We start from the raw sequence: 23,264 nt of genomic DNA on the forward strand, positions 1-23,264 counted from the left end.
AATCAATCATCAACTTTGCAGACACTACAGTGGTAGGCTTGATTACCAACAACGACGAGACGTCCTACAGGGAGGAGGTGAGGGCCCTCATAGTGTGGTGTCAGGAAAATAACCTCACACTCAATGTCAACAAAACAAAGGAGATGATCGTGGACTTCAGGAAACAGTAGAGGGAGCACCCCCCTATCCACATCGACGGGACAGTAGTGGAGAAGGTGGAAAGTTTTAAGTTCTTCGGCGTACACATCACGGACAAACTGAAATGGTCCACCCACACAGACAGTGTGATGAAGAAGGCGCAACAGCGCATCTTAAACCTCAGGAGAATGAAGAAATTTGGCTTGTCACCAAAAACACTCACACATTTTTACAGATGCACAATTGAGAGCATCCTGTCGGGCTGTATCACCGCCTGGTACAGCAACTGCTCCGCCCACAACCATAAGGCTCTCCAGACTGCTCCGCCCACAACGCATCACCGGGAGCAAACTACCTGCCCTCCAGGACACCTACAGCACCCGATGTCACAGGAAGGCCAAAAAGATCATCAAGGACAACAACCCCTTGAGTCAGTACAGGTGCATCAAACATGGGGCCGAGAGACTGAAAAACAGCTTCTATCTCAAGGCCATCAGACTGTTAAACAACCATCACTAACATTGAATGGCTGCTGACAACACACTGACTCAGATCTCTAGCCACTTTAATAATTAAATTGGATGTAATAAATGTATCACTAGTCACTTTAAACAATGCCACTTTATATAATGTTTACATACCCTACATTACTCATCCCATATGTATCTACTGTACTCTATACCATCTACTGCATCTTGCCTATGTCGCACGGCCATCACTCATCCATATATTTATATGTACATATTCTTATTCATTCCTTTACACTTGTATAATTGTTAGATTACTTGTTCGATAGATATTACTGTTCATTCAGAACTAGAAGCATTTCATTACACTCACATTGACATCTGCTAACCATGTGTATGTGACCAATAACATTTTTATTTGAAGAGGTTGTTTTATGACTGCCAATATTGTGTTGTAATGAACTACTCAATATGAACAAGGATAAATAACTGTAGAGAGATGTGATTTGTACACATACAGTGCCTTGCGAAAGTATTCGGCCCCCTTGAACTTTGCGACCTTTTGCCACATTTCAGGCTTCAAACATAAAGATATAAAACTGTATTTTTTTTGTGAAGAATCAACAACAAGTGGGACACAATCATGAAGTGGAACGACATTTATTGGATATTTCAAACTTTTTTAACAAATCAAAAACGGAAAAATTGGGCGTGCAAAATTATTCAGGCCCCTTAAGTTAATACTTTGTAGCGCCACCTTTTGCTGCGATTACAGCTGTAAGTCGCTTGGGTTATGTCTCTATCAGTTTTGCACATCGAGAGACTGACATTTTTTCCCATTCCTCCTTGCAAAACAGCTTGAGCTCAGTGAGGTTGGATGGAGAGCATTTGTGAACAGCAGTTTTCAGTTCTTTCCACAGATTCTCGATTGGATTCAGGTCTGGACTTTGACTTGGCCATTCTAACACCTGGATATGTTTATTTTTGAACCATTCCATTGTAGATTTTGCTTTATGTTTTGGATCATTGTCTTGTTGGAAGACAAATCTCCGTCCCAGTCTCGGGTCTTTTGCAGACTCCATCAGGTTTTCTTCCAGAATGGTCCTGTATTTGGCTCCATCCATCTTCCCATCAATTTTAACCATCTTCCCTGTCCCTGCTGAAGAAAAGCAGGCCCAAACCATGATGCAGCCACCACCATGTTTGACAGTGGGCATGGTGTGTTCAGGGTGATGAGCTGTGTTGCTTTTACGCCAAACATAACGTTTTGCATTGTTGCCAAAAATTTCAATTTTGGTTTCATCTGACCAGAGCACCTTCTTCCACATGTTTTGTGTGTCTCCCAGGTGGCTTGTGGCAAACTTTAAACTACACTTTTTATGGATATCTTTAAGAAATGGCTTTCTTCTTGCCACTCTTCCATAAAGACCAGATTTGTGCAATATACGACTGATTGTTGTCCTATGGACAGAGTCTCCCACCTCAGCTGTAGATCTCTGCAGTTCATCCAGAGTGATCATGGGCCTCTTGGCTGCATCTCTGATCAGTCTTCTCCTTGTATGAGCTGAAAGTTTAGAGGGACGGCCAGGTCTTGGTAGATTTGCAGTGGTCTGATACTCCTTCCATTTCAATATTATCGCTTGCACAGTGCTCCTTGGGATGTTTAAAGCTTGGGAAATCTTTTTGTATCCAAATCCGGCTTTAAAGCTCTTCACAACAGTATCTCGGACCTGCCTGGTGTGTTCCTTGTTCTTCATGATGCTCTCTGCGCTTTTAACGGACCTCTGAGACTATCACAGTGCAGGTGCATTTATACGGAGACTTGATTACACACAGGTGGATTGTATTTATCATCATTAGTCATTTAGGTCAACATTGGATCATTCAGAGATCCTCACTGAACTTCTGGAGAGAGTTTGCTGCACTGAAAGTAAAGGTGCTGAATAATTTTGCACGCCCAATTTTTCAGTTTTTGATTTGTTAAAAAAGTTTGAAATATCCAATAAATGTCGTTCCACTTCATGATTGTGTCCCACTTGTTGTTGATTCTTCACAAAAAAATACAGTTTTATATCTTTATGTTTGAAGCCTGAAATGTGGCAAAAGGTCGCAAAGTTCAAGCGGGCCGAATACTTTCGCAAGGCACTGTACATACATAAACACTACCGGTCAAAAATTTTAGAACACCTACTCATTCAATTGTTTTTTTGTGTTTTTAAACTATTTTCAACATTGTAGAATAACAGTGAAGACATCAAAACTATGAAATAACACGTGGAATCATGTACTAACCAAAAAAAATGTTAAACAAATTGAAATATATTTGAGATTCTTCAAAAACCACCCATAGTCTAGATGACAGCTTTGCACACTCTTGGCATTCTCTCAACCAGCTTCATGATGTAGTCACCTGGAATTGTTTGGTGTCCTTCCCAAGATCTGTGCCTCGACACAATCCTGTCTCGGAGTTCTACGGACAATTCCTTCAACCTTATGGCTTGGTTTTTGCTCTGACATGCACTGTCAACTGTGGGACCTTATATTGACAGGTGTGTGCCCTTCCATATCATCTCCAATCAATTGCATTTACCACAGGTGGACTCCTGTGTAGAAACATCTCAAGGACGATCAATGGAAACAGGATGTACCTGAGCTCAATTTCGGGTCTCATAGCAAAGGGTCTGAATGCGTATGTAAAAAAGCCGTTTCTGTTTTTTAATACATTTGCAAACATTTCTAAAAACCTGCTTTGTCATTATGGGGGTATTGTGTGTAGATTGAGGAGGAAATGTTTTTTTTTCCCTTTTTAGAATAATGCTGTAACGAAATGTGGAAAATGTGAAGGGGTCTGAATACTTTTTGAATGCTCTGTATGTGTATGCAGGGCCGGCTACAGGCATAAGTGACAATTAGGAACTAAGTCGGGGTCTCAACTTATAAGTGTAAGAATAGTAGAATACACCAGGTGCAATTTTGAAATTTGGTTGTGCATCGTTCAGCAGTTTTTCTTGTTATGTCAGTCACTGACATTGCAAAATTAGTAGAATTGCATGAAATATGTTATAAAATGTTCACACCACCCAATGGCAAAATATGTAGAATTGCAGAAAACATGTATAAAAACTGCAACATTTTCTCTGTGCCCCATAGCAAAATGTGTAGAAATTAACCATCCAAAGGAGGGTCACTAATAATTTATGTTTTGCAGAAAGGTGGAGGGGAGAGGTTGTCCAACCAAATATTGTACTTGTTGTAGACCTGTTTCTGTCACTATACCACTTTCTCTCTCTCGCACTGTGTGCCTAAGATAATTTCCCCCTCAGGGACAAAGTTCATCCTATCCTCTCGCTCGCTCTCTCACACACAGAATAAGGGCAAAATATTGAAGTGAAATCATTTACTTGCATGGTATAATACAGTATAAAAATGTAAATATCACATAAATACAATATATTTTCTGTTTTCAAACAGTTAAAGCAGTTGCAGACTACTGTTTGTGATGTAGCTGCCTTTACATCAGTTTGTGACACTTCAGGGTTGTTAATTTTGTTAAGTGCCAAAGCTGCCATTTAGAAAAGCTAGCTGATATTACTACAAAACCTGGGCTGGAGCATCTTTAACTTGACTTCATAATACACTCACGTTCATCAATTTCACATAGAATTACTTTTAGACAGTTACACTCTCGTGCATAAATACAGGTGGATATACAGGTAACTGCCAAAATAAAGGAAACACCAACATAAAGTGTTTTAATAGGATGTTGGACCACCACGAGCTGTCAGAACAGCTTCAATGTGCGTTGGCATAGATTCTACAAGTGTCTGGAACTCTATCGATGGTGTCGCATCCCTATCTTTAACAAGGAATTCCATAATTTGGTGTTTTGTTGATGGTGGTGGAGAACGCTCTCAGGCACTGCTCCAGAATCTCCCATAAGTGTTGGGTTGAGATCTGGTCACTGAGACGGTGATAGCATATGGTTTACATAATTTTCATGCTTAACAAACCATTCAGTGCCCACTCGTGCCCTGTGGATGGGGGCATTGTCATCCTATGAGGGCATAACCATGGTAGCAAAATAATGGGCAACTTGGCCTGCCCAGAATTTTTATACATGGCCCTAAGCATAACGGGATGTCAATTGCTCAGGAACCATACCTGTGTGGATTCACCTGCTTTCAATATACAATGTATTCCTCATTTACCCAAGTGTTTCCTTTATTTTGGCAGTTACCTGTATGTTTAAAAGAACTGATCTCTTAAAATCAACAACGTTTTACGAGTTAATAACACCATAGCATTATTCAAATGTAGAGTGTAAGGTAACACATACCCCTTCTAATAAGTGTTAGAAAATCATATCTGAGAAAAAGCTGATTGTGTCATAGATATACAATGCTCTGGCAACATAACAAACCACTGTACACAGTATTTGTGCTTTACTGTACAGCATACTAAACAAACATTATTGTTCCCATGTGTCATGTACTGTAGTTGTGCTCTGTTCAGTAGGTAAGATACATTTTGAAATGTCATGCAATTGTACAAGTTCTAATACCAATCTTGTAAAGACTGCAATCATATGCTTAGGCACTTTCCAAGGCACATTATACAGGTCCAATCTGATATTGAGTGGAAGGGATGAAAAAACGTTACAATATAAGGGACAGGAATCCTCAAGTGGAAACATATGATGATTGAAAAGGTTTGTCTTGCATGGTGTTTGGTTTTCCTGTGTCTCTAACTTAGACTGTACTTTCAAACATCATAATGAACTCAACAGCAACATCAGTGCTCTGGTATGGAAGAGGAGAAGGTGGTGACGTCTTCTGTCATCCACAGTGATTATGCCTCAATAGTAAAGCAGACCAAAAGGGGTCTATGGTGTCCAAAGGCTCATTTCTCCTTGACATCAATGTTGGCGACGCCGTGAACTTGTGTGAGCTGCTTACAGTCCAGAGAAGCCACCAGTTTCCTGGATCCAGGCAGAGTAGGAACAAAGTGTTCCGTCAGAGTCACAGAGGAGCGACTGGCCACGTCACTGAGAGAGGAGATGAGAGAGACACTCAGACCTGTGCTTGTTCAGAACATAAAAGAACAGTGACAACATACGTCACACATTGTGCACCTTCAGAGTCATAAGGACTAAAGCCGTGCTTAGATGAAGCTGCAGATAATGAACAGAATTATAATTGTTTCTCACCCAACAGCGATCTGTCGAACACTCTGCAGGCCCAGCCCCTCCACACGGAACACCACTCCCTTCAGTGTGCGTGGCAGAGGGTTAGTGAAGAAAATCTCAGCCGCCATCTTTTTCCCCACCACAGCCTCCCCTACCGGCTAGGAGGGAAAAGTATAGGAAACTGTTACCACTACAGAACATCTCTGAATCATATTATCAGTAGACAATATCAGACACAGAGAAAGACAGATTATATATAGAAAGAAAAATGCTGTAGATAGGATTAATTCAGTCTGTGTAGTTTTGTCTCACCTTAATGATGAGGTCGGGGGTGCGGAGGCGGAAGCTGAACTGAGTGGCAAGGACCTGCTGTGTCTCAGTGACCCGGACTGAGAGGGTCAGCATCAGAGCAGCCTGGTCCACTAGCTGGTCCTGATAGTGCTGGTACTGAAGGATCCACTCCAAGGTCTTCACTGTTAGGAGAGGGGGACAGGAGAGGGGGACAGGACAGGACTAGGGATCAGAAACACCTGGGCATGCAATACATAACACTGTCTCACTGAACGTCACTGATGTTTTAATACAATATATTCATTGGCTCACCTTCATTGGCTAGCAGCTCCACAGGCGTTTCGTCCTTCTTGACGGTGGCCTTGAGCACGCCAGTGTAGTACATGACTGCCACCTGGCTGTGGAGGTTGATAGTGCGTGGTAGAGAACTAGCATTTCGCATGACAATGTTCAGTTCTGCATCTCCCCCCATGCGTGGCCCCTCCCCATCCATGGTCACCTCTATTGATATATCCTCAGCGATTGGAGAGGAGTAGGTATCTGGTTTGGAACCATAGCGACTGGCAGTCTCCACAGCAATGCGTTCCTCTTCTGTGCCTGATAGAAGGACAATAAAGTGGGAATTAATGCATTTTACCTTCTGGGTGCTTGCCTTGTACAGGAGTCTGCTTGTATATGTGTGTAATAAAACAATGCATGTCAGTGTTTCCACAGCTATGTGAAGCTACCTTCTGGGTGCTTGTAAAGGTGTGTGATATCGTTGCGTTCATCTGAGCCCACAGCCTTGGTGCTGATACAGTGGCCCACTGCATTCTTCTCACTGTGGATCTGGGTGAAGGTGCCATCCAGGTTCCTCTGCCAGTATATCTTATCACTGTTCACCTACAGGACAGGTACAGCAGGAAAAGAAAGGTAGAGATGGTCGAGATGGAGGACAGCTGAGACTGACAGGGGCATGTGAGGTCATCACTGTGCATCTGAGATAGACAGAAGATTATTTGTGAAACGTACCCTGCTAGCATGGAAAGCTGAGGTCAAGCAGAGAGAGGTGTGATAATTACATCTCAGGAAAGACAAAGGTAGAAAGAGGAAGACACACTAGACTAGACTGACCTCGGCAAAGATGAAGGGTGAGTCATGTTTGAGGAACACTTGTCCGTTGCGGATGGCGGTGATGGAGGCAGGGCCGCAGCGGAAGGTGCCCTGGCTGGTCTCCTGGGGGGTGGAGTCTATCGCCTGCCAGCCACCATGACCTGGTGGCAAGTCTGGACGAGCCATCCAACAGTCGTTCCACACGTGGAAGTTCCTAAAGACAGATATTATGGAGGGATGGGTTATAATTTAGATGGAATCTAGTAAATCCATATTGTAAGAGTGGTGTGTGATGACATGACTAAGATGATACACTGAATGAGATATTATGTGTATTCTACTAACCAGATGGAGTCAGTGTTGAGGTGATCTATAGACTCCAAATTCTCATTGAAGTACACGTCTGTTGTCAGGGAGACATCTGTGTCATGGGCAGAGTTGAAGTTGGACACACTACGGGAGGGAATGCCCAAACACCTCAATACTGAAAGAGATAGGATGGTGAGAGGATAGGGGTCAATGCATATCAACCTAGCACCCTCTCATAAAAGTAATTTGATTTGATCATGTACAAACACACACATACAGTAACTAACCTGTGGTAGTGACCCCAGAGAAGACCCAACACTGTCCATATCTGACTGGTATGCCTCCGTCCTTCTGGTACTTCTTCAGGATGTCCACACTGCCACTCCAGGCTGTAGGGGAAGTCCCTCCCACATACTTCCCTGACCAATTACCCTCCACGACCCCACAATCATCTGGGGAGTTGATCTGGGATGAAGGAGATTACAGGTTCACATTGGATTCAGTTTAGAGTTGGAATAAGGAGGTGCCAGTTTGGTTGGACATTGATTGGACTTAGAAGTGATGTTAGAGGTAATAGTGTGAGGTTTTTAAGACACCTTGTGTTTGCGAGGAGAACTCACCATGGCTGAAATGACTCGGACTACATTGACAGGGTCTCCCCAGCCTGAGGGGGGGGTTACACTCTTCTCCAAAACATACAGACAGGCATCCAGGATCCCCTCATCAAACTGAGAAATAGAGAGGTAGAGATGGAAGGAGAGAGAGAAGCATTGACAATGATAGAAATAAGTTAGTTGGGTCTGACTTACTCAGGCCACATTTTCCCATCACCTGACTGACAATCTTCATGTTCCTTCACCTGTCCATAGTTCCATGTTCTTGCACCAATCTGGTTCTCTGTGCCATAGTAAAGCCTGCCGACGTCATTCAGGACATACTCATTCTTCTCATCCTCATCGTCCATGTACACAGTGTCATCTGATGAAGAAAGAGAGAGCGGTCAGATTCAGTTATTCAAAAATAAAACAATTCCATCATGTCATGAGCCTGAAATAAGGGTGGATTGGACTATGGAGAGTCTCTGAGCTTACAGAAGGGTGTAAGACTAGATCTTCTGAATGACACATATTTCCTTTATTACACAAATATATGGCTTACCTGACCGGTTAGATTATGTTTCATTATACCACCCAGAGATCTATTATGTTGGGTGTGAGTATTATTTTTAAGAGTCAGTGGGCTGAGAACAGGGATAAGCTCTCTTTGTATTAACTCATTTAATCTCTCTCTCTCTCTCTCTCTCTCTCCTCTCACCTTCACACCAAGGGTTAAACAGCATGCGGATGTCATTCCCTGGGTCATGTGTAGATGTGGCCTTGCCCTTCGGGCTATGCGTTGCCACAGTGAGCTGGTATCGGCCAATCATGGCAGTGGGCTGGGAGTTAACAGACAGCTTGATCCTGTTGCCGTCCCGTTTCACGATCTTGGCCTCCCAACGGTCATCCTCCAGCTCCTCAACCAATGGGATGATGACATGGGTGCCCTTTGCCACTGTAGGTAGGGATCCTGTCCCATAAACACACAGACATATTACTCAGCGGGATAAGAACAAAATGTGGTGTAATTCTGTGGTGCAATATCTCTTACTCCTATTTTAACTGAATTGATAATTCTTTGCAAAAAATGACATGAAGTTGCTGTCACTTGTCATGAAAAAATGTGGCAAAGTTGCCAAAAACAAGGGTTGCATATCGTAATAAAACTTTTCACAGACACACGTTAGCTCATTTCCTGTACTTAGTTATAAACCCCATCAATGTATTCCCTCCCAAAGGAGTTCTACAGTGCCTTGCAAAAGTATTCATCCCCCTTGGCGTTTTTTCCTATTTTGTTGCATTACAACCTGTAATTTAAATTGATTTTTATTTGGATTTCATATAATGGACATACACAAAATAGTCAAAATTGGTGAAGTGAAATTTTATTTTTGGATTGGCCCCAGCCCAGGTCCAGGGTGCAGCTCCAATGGTTTCTGGGTTTTGCACATTTCTACCGCCGTTTCATTCGAGGCTACTGCAATCTGGTGGCTCCCCTATCTACACTCACCTCTCCCAAGGTACCGTTCACATGGTCTCCAGCAGCAGACAAGGCTTTTGGGGATCTAAAGCAGTGATTTACTACTGCTCCCATCCTCATCCATCCGGACCCAACTCATCAGTTTGTGGTGGAGGTTGAGGCTCCCGACATGGGGAGTAGGGGCCGTTATTTCCCAGCGATCCGTACAGGACCAAAAGCTCCATCCCTGTGCCTTCATGTCTCAACTCTTCGGAGAGGAATTATGACGTTGGGAATCAGGAACTTCTAGCAGTTAAGATTGCTCTGGAGGGGTGGAGACACTGGCTGAAAGGGGTCGGAACATCCATTTCCGGTATGGACAGATCATGAGAATTTAGAATACCTCCGCACTGCCAAGCCGGATGCTCTAACCTGTCTGTACAGTTCCACTGCCACTCCCTCTGAATCTGAGAGCATCCCGCCTTCCTCTTGTTTGGCAGCTTCTGTTTGGGGAATTGAGACTAGGTCCGCAAGGCAGACCCTGGGGGGAGGGGGGAGGCGGATAACCGGCTATTTGTTCCTGATTCGGTTTGGCCTCAGGTCCTGGAATGGGCTCACTCTTCCAGGCTTACTTGTCATCCTGGCACTCGTCGAACTCTGGCTTTCCTTCATCAATACTTCTGGTGGCCCATCATGGTTTCTTATGTCTCGACCTTCATCACCGCATGCATGGTATATGCGCAAAGCAAGACTCTGTGGCAAGCTCCGTCTGGCCTCCTACAGCCACTCCCTGTGCCTCATCGCCCCTGGTCCCATATTTCCCTGGATTTTGTCACTGGGCTTCCTCCGTCAGATGGGAACACCACCATCCTCACGGTGGTTGACAGATTCTCCAAGGCCGCCCATTTCATCCTTCTTCCCGAAGTTACCTTCAGCCAAGAAGACGGCCCAGCTTATGGTGCAGCACATCTTCCGAATCCATGGACTCCCGGGTGACATTGTCTCAGACCGGGGTCCTCAGGTCTCGTCCCAAATCTGGAAGGCGTTCTGCACTCTTATCGGGTCGTGAGCCAGCCTGTCATCTGGGTTTCATCCCCAATCTAACGGCCAGTCGGAGCGAGCCAATCAAGATATGGAGACAGCACTCTGGTGTCTTGTTGCCAGTAATCGCATCACCTGGAGTCAGTAACTGATCCTGGTGGAATATGCCAGGAACACTCTCCCCTGCTTGGCTACTGGACTCTCCTCCTTCGCATTCGAATGCTCCATGGGGGTATCAGCCCAGAGCAAGAAGTTGATGTCAACATACCTTCAGTCCAGATGTTTGTCCGCCGCTGTCGGCTTACCTGGAAAAGAGCTCGGCGCTCTTCTCAAGACCACCTCCAGGTATCGTTGACAAACGGACCGCCACCGGACTCTGGCTGCTCGCTATCGGGTTGGGCTGAGGGTATGGTTATCCACTCGGGACCGAACCCTCCGGGTAGATTCACGAAAAACTAACCCGCCCGTTTCATTGGTCCTTTCCCCATTTCTAGAGTCATTAGTCCCACTGCTGTTGCCCCGTACCCTCTGTGTTCACCCTACTTTTCATGTGTCCAGGATTAAGCCCGTGTCTCACAGTCCTCTGTCTTCTGTTCTAGGCCCATCCCACCCCCCGTGTCATCGATGGCCGGCCAGCGAATACAGTGAGACGCCTCCTGAGGGTTTGACCAAGGGGCATCCTGGACCTGGCCCTCATTGCCGATTTTCACCGCCAACACCTCGGTCAGCCAGGTATGCACCCAGGTAGGACGCCAGGTGGCGTCCCTAGAGGGGAGGGGGGTGGTACTGTCACGCCCTGATCTGTTTCACCTGTCCTTGTGATTGTCTCCACCCCCTCCAGGTATTGCTTATTTTCCCCGGTGTATTTATCCCTGTGTTTCCTGTCTCTCTGTGTCACCACTTCTACCGAAGTCGTTGCCTCTCTTTGTTCGGGCGGTGCTTGGCGGTCGACGTCACCGGTCTTCTAGCCATCATTGATCCATTTTTCATTTTCCATTGGTTTTGTGTTGTCTTCCTACACACCTGGTTTCAATCCCATTCATTACCTGTTGTGTATTTAACCCTTTTTTCCCCCTCATGTCTTTGTCAGAGATTGTTTTATGTCAGTGTTGTTTATGTTTGTATAGGTGCGGGACGGGTCCTCGTACCCATGTTTATTATGTTTGTACATTTAGTGTTTGGAGCACGTTTAGTGGACGTATATTAAAAAGACTCCATTACACTCGTTTTACTCTCCTGTGCCTGACTTCCCAGCCACCTATACACACGACTCTGACAGAATCTCTAACCAAATATGAAGTCAGCAGGAGAAGGTACTTCGCTCATGGAGGTGGAGGAATACGTCATGGAACAAGCGGAGGAGATTGACAGTCTGAGCGTCGCCATGGATCACGTTGTCCAGAGTTTGGACCGCTGGGAGGGACAGGGAGTTTTTCCAGCGCCTCCACCACCACAAACGGGATCTTCCTTGAACGCTTTTCACCCTCCTGAACTTAACAGGATCCATTTATCCCTACCCCAGGGATACAACAGAGATACTGCCGGCTGCCAGGGTTTTCTCCTTAAACTAAATTTGTATCTGGCCACCGTCTCCCCAGTTCCATCGTACCGTGAGAAGAGTTGCGCCCTCGTCTCATGCCTCACCCGGAAAGCCCTGGAGTGGGCCAGCGCTGTGTGTGGAGAGAAGGATGCGGCGTTGGACCATTTTGAGGAGTTCACCCGCCATTTCAGGACAGTATTCGACCACCCACCCGAAGGCAGAGCGGCCGGTGAGCGCCTCTATCATCTGAGGCAGGAGACGAGGAGTGCAGAGGAGTTTGCTCTGGAGTTTAGGACCCTGGCTTCCGGCGCTGGATGGAGCGACAGGGCCCTGATCGACCATTACCGTTGTAGTCTACGTGAGGACGTCCGTCGGGAGCTGGCCTGTAGAGACACCACCCTCACCTTTGACCAGCTGGTGGACATGTCCATCAGGCTGGACAACATGCTGGCTACTCGTGGACGTCTAGATCGGGGTCTGGTTGTTCCATCCTCCTGCACCCTCTCTCCCAAACCTATGGAATTGGGAGGGATGGTGCACAGGGAGACCGGAGGGGGTTTCGGCTCGAGCACCATATATGGTCGCAGAGGGCACACTGCTGGTCGGTGCCAGGTTGGTTCCTCTGGGAATAGAGACGGCAGGCAGGGCACTCTGGCATCACCCCAGGGGAGTAGGCACCATTCTCATCCAGAGCCCTCTGTTGCACTAATGTTTGTCTCTGTCACTTTTCCTGATTTTTCCCTGCATTCCCAGTATAAGGCACTAGTAGATTCAGGCATGGCTGGGAATTTCATTAATAAAAGTTTAGCTTATAGTTTAGGGATCCCTATTGTTTCTGTGGATATGCCTTTCCCTGTTCATGCCTTAGATAGTCGACCATTAGGGTCAGGGTTTATCAGGGAGGTCACCGCTCCTTTGTGTATGATAACACAGGAGGGTCACAAGGAGAAGATTAGTATTTTCCTTATTGATTCTCCTGCGTATTCTGTGGTGCTAGGCCTACCCTGGTTAGCTTGTCACAACCCCACTGTTTCTTGGTCACAGAGGGCTCTCACAGGGTGGTCGCGAGGGTGCTCAGGTAGGTGTTTAGGGGTTTCCGTTTGTGCTACTACGGTGGAAAGTGCAGACCAGGTCTCCACCGTGTGCATTCCCCCAGACGGGGGGATTGTGCGATAGATCTCCTGGTAGACGCTGCATATCCCAGGAGTCACGTGTATCCCCTGTCGCAAGCGGAGACGGTTGCTATGGAGACATATGTCTCTGAATCCCTGCGTCAGGGGTACATTCAGCCTCGCGTTTCTTTTTTGTGAAGAAGAAGGATGGTGTTTTACGCCCGTGCATTGATTATCGAGGTCTCAATAAAATCCGGGTGAAATATAGTGCTACCTGCTACCTCTTATAACTACAGATATTGACTCAATATCTCAGGAGTGCATACAATCTGGTGCGTATTCGGAAGGGTGATGAGTGGAAGACAGCATTTAGCACCATCTCAGGTCATTATGAGTACCGTGTCATGCCATATGGGTTGATGAATGCTCCATCAGTCTTCCAATCATTTGTAGATGAGATCTTCAGAGACCTGCATGGGCAGGGTGTAGTGGTGTATATCGATGATATCCTGATATACTCCGCTGCACGCGCCGAGCATGTGTCCCTGGTGCGCAAAGTGCTTGGTCGCCTGTTGGAGCATGATCTATATGTCAAGGCTGAGAAAGGCTTGTTCTTTCAACAATCCATCTCCTTCCTAGGGCATCGGATTTCCACATCAGGAGTGGAAATGGAGAGCGACCGCATTGCAGCCGTGTGTAATTGGCCAACTCCAACCACGGTAAAGGAGGTGCAGCGTTTTTTTAGGGTTTGCCAATTACTACTGGAGGTTAATCGGGGGTTTTGGTCAGGTTGCTGCTCCCATTACCTCACTGCTAAAGGGGGCCCGGTGCGCTTGCAGTGGTCGGCTGAGGCGAACAGGGCTTTTAAGCACCTGAAGACTCTGTTTACCTCGGTTCCTGTGTTGGCTCATCTGGATCCCTCTTTGCCATTCATAGTGGAGGTGGACGCATCCGAAGCTGGAATAGTAGCAGTTCGGGTACGCCACCAAAGCTCCGCCCCTGTGCTTTCTTTTCGAAGAAGCTCAGCCCAGCGGAGTGAAACTATGATGTGGGGGACCGGGAGCTGTTAGCTGTGGTAAAAGCCTTGAAGGTGTGGAGGCATTGGCTTGAGGGGGCTAAACACCCTTTTCTCATCTGGACTGACCATCGCAATCTGGAGTACATCCGGGAAGCGAGGAGACTGAATCCTCGTCAGGCAAGGTGGGCCATGTTGTTCACTCGTTTTGCGTTTACTCTTTCTTACAGACCAGGCTCCCAGAACGTTAAGGCAGACGCATTGTCCCGGCTGTATGACACAGAGGAGCGGTCCATGGATCCCACTGCCATACTCCCAGCTTCGTGTTTGGTGGTGCCAGTAGTGTGGGAGGTGGACGCGGGCATTGAGCGGGCGTCACGTGCAGAGCCCTCTCCCCCTCAGTGGTCGTCTGTACGTTCTGTCTGCTGTCCGCGACTGATTGATCTATTGGGCCCACACGTCACCCTCCTCTGGTCATCCTGGGATAGGTCGGACGATGCGCTGTCTTGATGCGAGGTACTGGTGGCCCACTTTTGCTAAGGACGTGAGGATTTATGTTTCCTCCTGCTCGGTGTGCGCCCAGTGCAAGGCTCCTAGACACCTGCCCAGAGGTAAGCTACAACCTTTACCCGTTCCACAACCGCCGTGGTCGCACCTGTCGGTGGATTTTTTAACTGATCTTCCACCTTCACAGGGTAACACCACGATCCTGGTCGTTGTGGATCGGTTTTCTAAGTCCTGTCGTCTCCTCCCTTTTGCCCGGTCTCCCTACGGCTTTACAAACTAAGGAAGCACTGTTTACACATGTTTTCCGGCACTATGGGGTGCCTGAGGATATAGTGTCTGATCGGGGTCCCCAGTTCACAAGGGTCTGGAAGGCATTCATGGAACGTCTGGGGGGTCTCGGTTAGTCTTATCTCAGGTTTTCACCCCGAGAGTAATGGGCAGGTGGAGAGAGTTAACCAGGATGTGGGTAGGTTTCTGCGGTCTTATTGCCAGGACCGTCCGGAGGAGTGGGCGTGCCCTGGACAGAGATGGCCCAGAACTCGCTACATCACTCCTCCACTAACCTTTCTCTCTTTCAATGTGTATTAGGGTATCAGCCGGTTCTGGCTCCTTGGCATCAGAGTCAGACCGAGGCTCCTGCGGTGGACAATTGGTTTTGGCGCGCTGAGGAAACCTGGGAGGCAACCCACGTCCACCTTCAGCACGCCAAAATGCGCCAGAAAGTTGCCGCAGACCGTCACCGCAGTGAGGCCCCAGTGTTCGCACCAGGGGACAGGGTCTGGCTCCCGACCCGAAACCTGCCCCTCCTACCCTGCCGGAAGCTGGGTCCGCAGTTTGTGGGGCCGGTTAAAGTCCTGAGGAGAGTGAACGAGGTGTGTTATAGGTTACAACTGCCCACTAATTACCGTATTAACCCCTCGTTCCATGTGTCTCTCCTCAGGCCCGTGGTGGCTGGCCCGCTCCAGGAGGCTGAAGTGAGTGATGTTCATCCGCCTCCTTTAGACATCGAGGGGGTCCCGGCATACTCTGTTCGATCCATATTGGATTCGAGACGTCGGGCGAGGGGCCTTCAGTACCTCGTGGACTGGGAGGGGTATGGGCCGGAGGAGAGATGCTGGGTTCCGGTGGAGGACGTGTTCCATGTTAAAAGAATTCCACCATCTCCATCCAGACCTCCCTGCACCTCGCCCTCCGGGTCGTCCCCGAGGCCGGTGTCGACGCGCGGCTAGAGCCGCTAGCTGGGTGCAGTCCTGCCACAATAGGGTGTGCTTGAAAAAACAAGTAGCGAAACTATATCTTCCTCAAACACACACACACACACACCTACAGTCCACCCGCAGTACACTCATTCTAAAGCTCCATACAGAATCTGTCCTGCATGTTGCTGTTCTATAAATACCAGCATGGCGTAGATGGTGATTTACTGCCTGTCTATTAATACACTGGCTACCACCCAGCAAGCTTAAGACACATCTCCTCATACAGTATGGTACACACTCATACTCTAAGATAAAGTTTACAATCAAGAAGCTGAAAGGGCATTGTGAATTGAGTTGGTGAGCTGGTTGGTGGTTATTAAAGCTGTTTATGGTAGGCGATAGTCCTCAGTGGAAAGGGGGAATTTGAGCAGGACTGTGAGATATTCTCCTCTAAAACACTGGAGACTTGCCAACAACCACATGGATGAATCAGTTACCATGGCGATAACCACCAAAACATAGTGGAGGCACAGGGCTTCAGAGACACAAGCACACACAAAGAAGCACACACGCTCATACCCGTAAACACACAACAGCTTAAAGTTACTCTCAGAGTTCGCATGATTGATTATAAAGGGCTTGCTGTTATCATGTGCACTTATTAGCCCTAGGGATTCCCAGAAGGGGGACGACGAGGCCATTAAGTCATAGTAGCCTATCATGATTCTGCAGAATGTCTCACTGACCTGTCTTAAGCTCCAGGTGGAGTCTGTCTGTGTTGGGGTAGTAAGGTCGTGAGAGGTCAAGCCACATCATGAAGGTATTCCCCCTGCGGATGATGAGGTCATCACCATAGTAACGGTCTGTGTGATGCTCCAGGCGGTTCAGACCCGTCTTGGTTTTCATCAGGTCTATGGACCGCACTGTCAACAACAGCTCTGAGACAGGGATATAATGAAGGAAGGCCATTTTAATGTCAACCATTTTGTCACAAATGCAACAACGTCTAGCATAGTAATAATACTAGTTTTAAAAGAGTAAATTACCTTCGAGCTCACTTCCACCAGTGACTGGCTTGTCGCCATTCATCCCTGCATTGTTGTCTGTATCTGTGATGTCATCATCATCGCTCAGTCTTTGACAGCAGCAAGGACAGATCTTACGCAACCATTGTCGACACGCCCCCTCCTCTGTGTTCTCCTCCTCTGGTTCCTCCTTCTCTGGCTCATCCTTCCCCCATCCCAATGTGACTGATGGGAACCTACCCACATTAGACAGAGAGTGTCTGACTGACAGCATTTCCACAGGCATCCTGAGAATTAAAAAAAAACAGAGGAGCATGTATTGTTGTCATTTTGCTTGTGCTTGGTACTCTATCATCAATCCAGATCCATCCGATAACTTTTGAACAGATGTCGTTATAATTTGTCAATTTGCATCACAAATCAAATGTTGTGCTCTCATGAGTGCATGAAAGCTAACTAGCATCTCCTTATCATGTGTGTATGTTGTTTTCCTGTCCTATTGCTCCTTCATCTAACTCTTTCATTCTTATCCAACTTTTTCATAATCCTCTTTGTAGAGGCCTATCCAGTCACTTCTTTAGTCCCTCTGAAAGTCTTTCCCACACTCTGTCTGCATTCTTGCCTCTCACTAACTGTTGCTACATAGTGACAGATCACAGTCTCAACGAGGTAACACTGGAAGAGGGCCGGCTCATTCCTTACCTACGTGCCAATGAGGACAATCAAAGAAAGGAGTGGAGAAATGGAAGATAAATTCTAGACAGAGAAAGAAAGGAATGCTTCTTCTTCATTACTAATACACTTAACACCTCTGCCCTCAGACTGAAAAACAACTGGGAAAGGGAGAGTGAGAAAACATTACACTGATTTTGAATTCATAATAGAAATTGAGCAACTGCTGAGATGTATAAGTGGAAAAGTGGGATATAGGAAATCTAACTAAAAATGGAAATACCTAACTACTGCAACAATAACTTGAATCCTGATACAAGCGGTATGCACATGGATATGTACACATACTGTACATTCAAACACATAATATGTACACACACACAAACCATTAAAGACATACGGACACATGCTCATACATATACACAATGATAGGGTAAGAAGTACACCACCTGCCCCAGTGCCAAAAATATGAACGGGTTGAGGTCAGGATTGTACGGAATGGGAATGTGTTCCATTTGAGAATGGGTGAATGTCCAGCTTGCTGGGTGGCACATAGCCATGTCCAGTAGACCTGCTCTGTGTTGTATCTAGCTTGTAAGTACAATATTATTACATACAGTGGACAGACGGAAAATGTACAATTAATGAATTGCCGCTAAGTGTGGAGGAGTGTACCTCAGAGCTTGAGTCACTGCAGCTAAATATTTTTTTATGACATTTTGTGAAACAAGGGAGGGCCAGAAACCACACCCCAATGCAATTGAGGAATCATTTTCACTTATCCAGAGCTGAAAGAATATGCTCACCATCTAATCTGCCAGGAGTGAATGTTTTGCCAGTGGCTGTGAGCATGTTTCAGAAGTCTGTTGGTTAGGCATGGCTAGACTGACTGATACAAAGAAAGGAGTAGACCGTTGAAGCATGAACTCTCACCTGGTAGACTTGATTACATACAGTACTGTACAGCAGTCACTGTTGATAGGGTTTGCCCTCAGGCTTGGATACAGCTACAGTAGGTGGTAGATGTGCAGTAGTGTCTAGCGTAGTAGATGTATGTATTTATATGATGAGGGTGAGACTGAAGAGAGAGGTTGAGATAGTCATGCTGTAAGTCAAGTATTTGTAGGCTGGTGAGGTGTATGCATGTGAGTGAACTCTTGCCTACAAGTGCTATATGTACTGTATATATACATATTTATATTTATATTCCAGAATTTGCTATTGCTTGTTCTGAACTTTCTTAATTGCTTTATTTGGGGATTTGTGTGTATTGTTTTGTATTGTTATGTATTACTGCACTGTTGGAGCTAGAAACATAAGCATTTCGGCTGCACCTGCTATAACATCTGCAAAATCTGTGCACGACCAATAACATTTTATTTTTGAATTATTTGTTTCTTTGTTATTACCTTTCTGACATAATACTGCAGAAAACAAGCAATTAAAAATAGCAATTAAATAAGGCAGGTCACAAAATAACAGACCAATTCACTATAATGACACACAGTAAGCACTATATCATACAATAAGCACAGACAATAATCTAGCTAATTACCACACCGTTTTGTCCTTTTCCTTAGTCACCCTTTCTGTTCTGTGAAAATCTGTTTTTCTATTCTTTAAATTACAATGTTCTTCAATGTGGACAAATACATTTGTTATAACATTGGGAATCTATCTGACACTGAACAACTTGTATAGACTGCTGATAAAGCCACTAATTGATTGGCCAAACAAATTAGTTCAAGGTGCATGTTACTTTGCCAGAAGCCAATCACAGGTGAACCCCGACCAAAGACATAGTTTCATCTCCCATCCTTTTCCTCAAACTGGATGAGATGATCTGTGACTCACGGTGTGAACAGAGACATAGTGAATTGTATTTCGCAATGTGTCAAACACCACTAAGTTTAAAAACAGCAGGCTATCTGGATGAGAATGAATTGAATTCATGAATCATGATTTTAACTGTCAGACATTTACAGATATTCACTTACTTTGTAATCTATGTGTTGAGTTCTCCGACGGGTTAGTGTTTGTTGAATCCCCACTGGCAGCCGCTGACTGAACAGTCCTGTGCGCAGGTCAAAATAATATTGCCGTGGTATGCTGTGCGTGTCCTCTCTTCTTCACACTGTGTTGAACTACTTAGTACCCTCTTTGAGAGAACTTTTAAACTCAAGATTATGAGATAGACAGTAGAAACACATTCCTTGCCTCCTCATTCTCCTCCCCTAGTCCATTGATACAGTATGAAGTCAGTCAGTCTGGGCACTTTCCCCAAATTGGCCCATCCCATTTCCCATAATAGAATCAGTGCAGTGGCGTGTGTCCCGCTTAGTTGCTGACTGTAGCATTGTGTGTGCACATGTCAAACTATCTATTCAATGTCAAAATCTATACCACAAATTGCCTAACTTGTGTTGAACCTTCAAACTAAACTCTCAGCCCACCGAGGACTTTCCCTTTTAACTTTCTAAAAGTAATAGACAATCTGATACTTTAAGCAAGCCTGACACCAAAGTGAATGGCTACACACATTTCAAAACAGAAGAAAACAGTGAAAACTCCAGACAACCAGGTGACAATGATAAAAAGAGGATAAAGGGCATCTTACACACACAGGGGATATGTCATGAGACTGTTCACATGAATGCAGTCATTTAATCAGGCAGGCTTCTATGCAACATGTCATTCTACCAATGTGCTGTCTGAACACCAGTCAAGACAAATGGTTCCAAATTTGACACCCCCCAAACACATCTCAGATATTCACTTGTGATGTCACGCTCGCATCCATGTGAGCCCCTCAGAGTTCAATTCTCCATAAATCTTGTGACCCCAAGTTGAAAATTGCCTCTGATTAAGTTCAAACAAACCCATCCAAACACAGATGAATGCTACACTTCAAACACTGAGCAGTCATTTTCGGACATGATATGTAACCACTGCAGTTTGAAAATGAGTTAAGACATTGTTAAGACATGTTGTATTTTATATTATAAAACAGTTAGCTCTGGCTGTGCATTCTGAGAGACTTCATGGGGATACATACTGTACATGTAAAAGTTGAACATATCTGAGACATACATTTGTGATGTAAGATCCCTATGGGTCTCTTTGAGTTTAAACATAATACATTTTTATCTCAAACATAGCCCTTATCACATGATAGTGGGATATCTCATAACTTGATGCTTCACATTTCTCAACATTCATCTCAAATTGTTTTGTAGAAATGTCAATTAAATTAATTTCTGTATGTCAACAGTGAGGGTAAGTATTTATCATGAATTAATATATTTAGTGGAATGGCTCTTAGGACCCAGGTTCACGTACCATGGAGATGAAACGCAAACTTATAGGCAATCATTGCCAGAATTTCCTTATGACTCAGAATGAATACAACGTATCACTAGAATTCAACTCTACATAGATTAACCACACACTTTGTTTTTTCACTTAACTTTAACAGTTGTGGATTGTGCCAGTATACAGTGCCTTGCAAAAGTATTCGGCCCCCTTGAACTTTGCGACCTTTTGCCACATTTCAGGCTTCAAACATAAAGATATAAAACTGTATTTTTTTGTGAAGAATCAACAACAAGTGGGACACAATCATGAAGTGGAACGACATTTATTGGATATTTCAAACTTTTTTAACAAATCAAAAACTGAAAAATTGGGCGTGCAAAATTATTCAGCCCCTTAACTTTCAGTGCAGCAAACTCTCTCCAGAAGTTCAGTGAGGATCTCTGAATGATCCAATGTTGACCTAAATGACTAATGATGATAAATACAATCCACCTGTGTGTAATCAAGTCTCCATATAAATGCACCTGCACTGTGATAGTCTCAGAGGTCCGTTAAAAGCGCAGAGAGCATCATGAAGAACAAGGAACACACCAGGCAGGTCCGAGATACTGATGTGAAGAAGTTTTAAGCCGGATTTGGATACAAAAAGATTTCCCAAGCTTTAAACATCCCAAGGAGCACTGTGCAAGCGATAATATTGAAATGGAAGGAGTATCAGACCACTGCAAATCTACCAAGACCTGGCCGTCCCTCTAAACTTTCAGCTCATACAAGGAGAAGACTGATCAGAGATGCAGCCAAGAGGCCCATGATCACCCTGGATGAACTGCAGAGATCTACAGCTGAGGTGGGAGACTCTGTCCATAGGACAACAATCAGTCGTATATTGCACAAATCTGGCCTTTATGGAAGAGTGGCAAGAAGAAAGCCATTTCTTAAAGCTATCCATAAAAAGTGTAGTTTAAAGTTTGCCACAAGCCACCTGGGAGACACACAAAACATGTGGAAGAAGGTGCTCTGGTCAGATGAAACCAAAATTGAACTTTTTGGCAATAATGCAAAACGTTATGTTTGGCGTAAAAGCAACACAGCTCATCACCCTGAACACACCATCCCCACTGTCAAACATGGTGGTGGCAGCATCATGGTTTGAGCCTGCTTTTCTTCAGCAGGGACAGGGAAGATGGTTAAAATTGATGGGAAGATGGATGGAGCCAAATACAGGACCATTCTGGAAGAAAACCTGATGGAGTCTGCAAAAGACCTGAGACTGGGACGGAGATTTGTCTTCCAACAAGACAATGATCCAAAACATAAAGCAAAATCTACAATGGAATGGTTCAAAAATAAACATATCCAGGTGTTAGAATGGCCAAGTCAAAGTCCAGACCTGAATCCAATCGAGAATCTGTGGAAAGAACTGAAAACTGCTGTTCACAAATCCTCTCCATCCAACCTCACTGAGCTCGAGCTGTTTTGCAAGGAGGAATGGGAAAAAATTTCAGTCTCTCGATGTGCAAAACTGATAGAGACATACCCCAAGCGACTTACAGCTGTAATCGCAGAAAATTTTGCACGCCCAATTTTTCAGTTTTTGATTTGTTAAAAAAGTTTGAAATATCCAATAAATGTCGTTCCACTTCATGATTGTGTCCCACTTGTCGTTGATTCTTCACAAAAAAATACAGTTTTATATCTTTATGTTTGAAACCTGAAATGAGGCAAAAGGTCGCAAAGTTCAAGGGGGCCGAATACTTTCGCAAGGCACTGTATGTATATTTACCCAAATTGTTAACTTACACAATAGTGGGGGTCACTGTGAATCCATGTCCCCACACAAGTGGAATAAATGGTGGAAAAGAGACACAAAACACTTCAAAAACCACCCCTCTGCTTCTCACATACATGCATGCCCACAAACATAGACACACACAAACATATTCTGCTGATGGTAGTATGTCGGGAATAGGGGCGTTGCCCCTAGACACTGATCTAATGTCAGTTTTCCGTTTAGAATAGTTATGAATAAGGATTTGGGGGTAGGATAAGCTTATCCTAGATCTGTGTCTAAGGGAAACTTAGAATGTGCCCTGCCGTTTGCCCAATCAGATCAGGAGGTCATTGACTTAGGGCAGTAGCTTGGACAACTCAGATTGGATGTTGGCAATCTGAGTGACAGGGTTGCCACTAACATCAACGCCGGTCAGCTTCAGGCAGTAAGTCAGGGGTTGAATGTCAGAGAGTTTAGATATTGATGCATATTAAGTTAAAAGAAAATGACAACAACTCTAACAGTATTAA

General features: G+C 45.1%; 1 protein-coding gene across 1 annotated transcript; it reads right to left on the reverse strand.

The window, feature by feature from the left end:
• Positions 1-3,638: 3,638 nt before the first annotated feature.
• On the reverse strand, positions 3,639-19,910 carry LOC110524478 (protein-glutamine gamma-glutamyltransferase K). Its single transcript, XM_021604176.2, has 14 exons — positions 19,646-19,910; positions 16,998-17,263; positions 16,698-16,889; positions 8,797-9,048; positions 8,342-8,460; positions 8,103-8,210; positions 7,770-7,947; positions 7,519-7,657; positions 7,195-7,387; positions 6,810-6,963; positions 6,394-6,678; positions 6,103-6,263; positions 5,812-5,948; positions 3,639-5,649 (listed from the first exon to the last, which is right to left on the reverse strand). The coding sequence occupies exons 2-14, from the start codon at positions 17,260-17,262 to the stop codon at positions 5,505-5,507; spliced, it is 2,328 nt and encodes a 775-aa protein (XP_021459851.2). The 5' UTR covers position 17,263; positions 19,646-19,910; the 3' UTR covers positions 3,639-5,504.
• Positions 19,911-23,264: the final 3,354 nt, after the last annotated feature.

Source organism: Oncorhynchus mykiss, chromosome 5, assembly GCF_013265735.2.
Source record: "Oncorhynchus mykiss isolate Arlee chromosome 5, USDA_OmykA_1.1, whole genome shotgun sequence".
Lineage (NCBI taxonomy): Eukaryota > Metazoa > Chordata > Actinopteri > Salmoniformes > Salmonidae > Oncorhynchus > Oncorhynchus mykiss.

Bases quoted from the DNA above. Each gene is read 5' to 3' on its own strand.
- LOC110524478 (XM_021604176.2), bottom strand. From the start codon at position 17,262: ATGCCTGTGGAAATGCTGTCAGTCAGACACTCTCTGTCTAATGTGGGT. The intron at 8,211-8,341 runs GTGAAGGAACAT...TCTATTTCTCAG, and splicing joins GAACATGGAACTATGGACAG to TTTGATGAGGGGATCCTGGA. The intron at 6,964-7,194 runs GTCAGTCTAGTC...CCTGTCCTGTAG, and splicing joins CACCCTTCATCTTTGCCGAG to GTGAACAGTGATAAGATATA.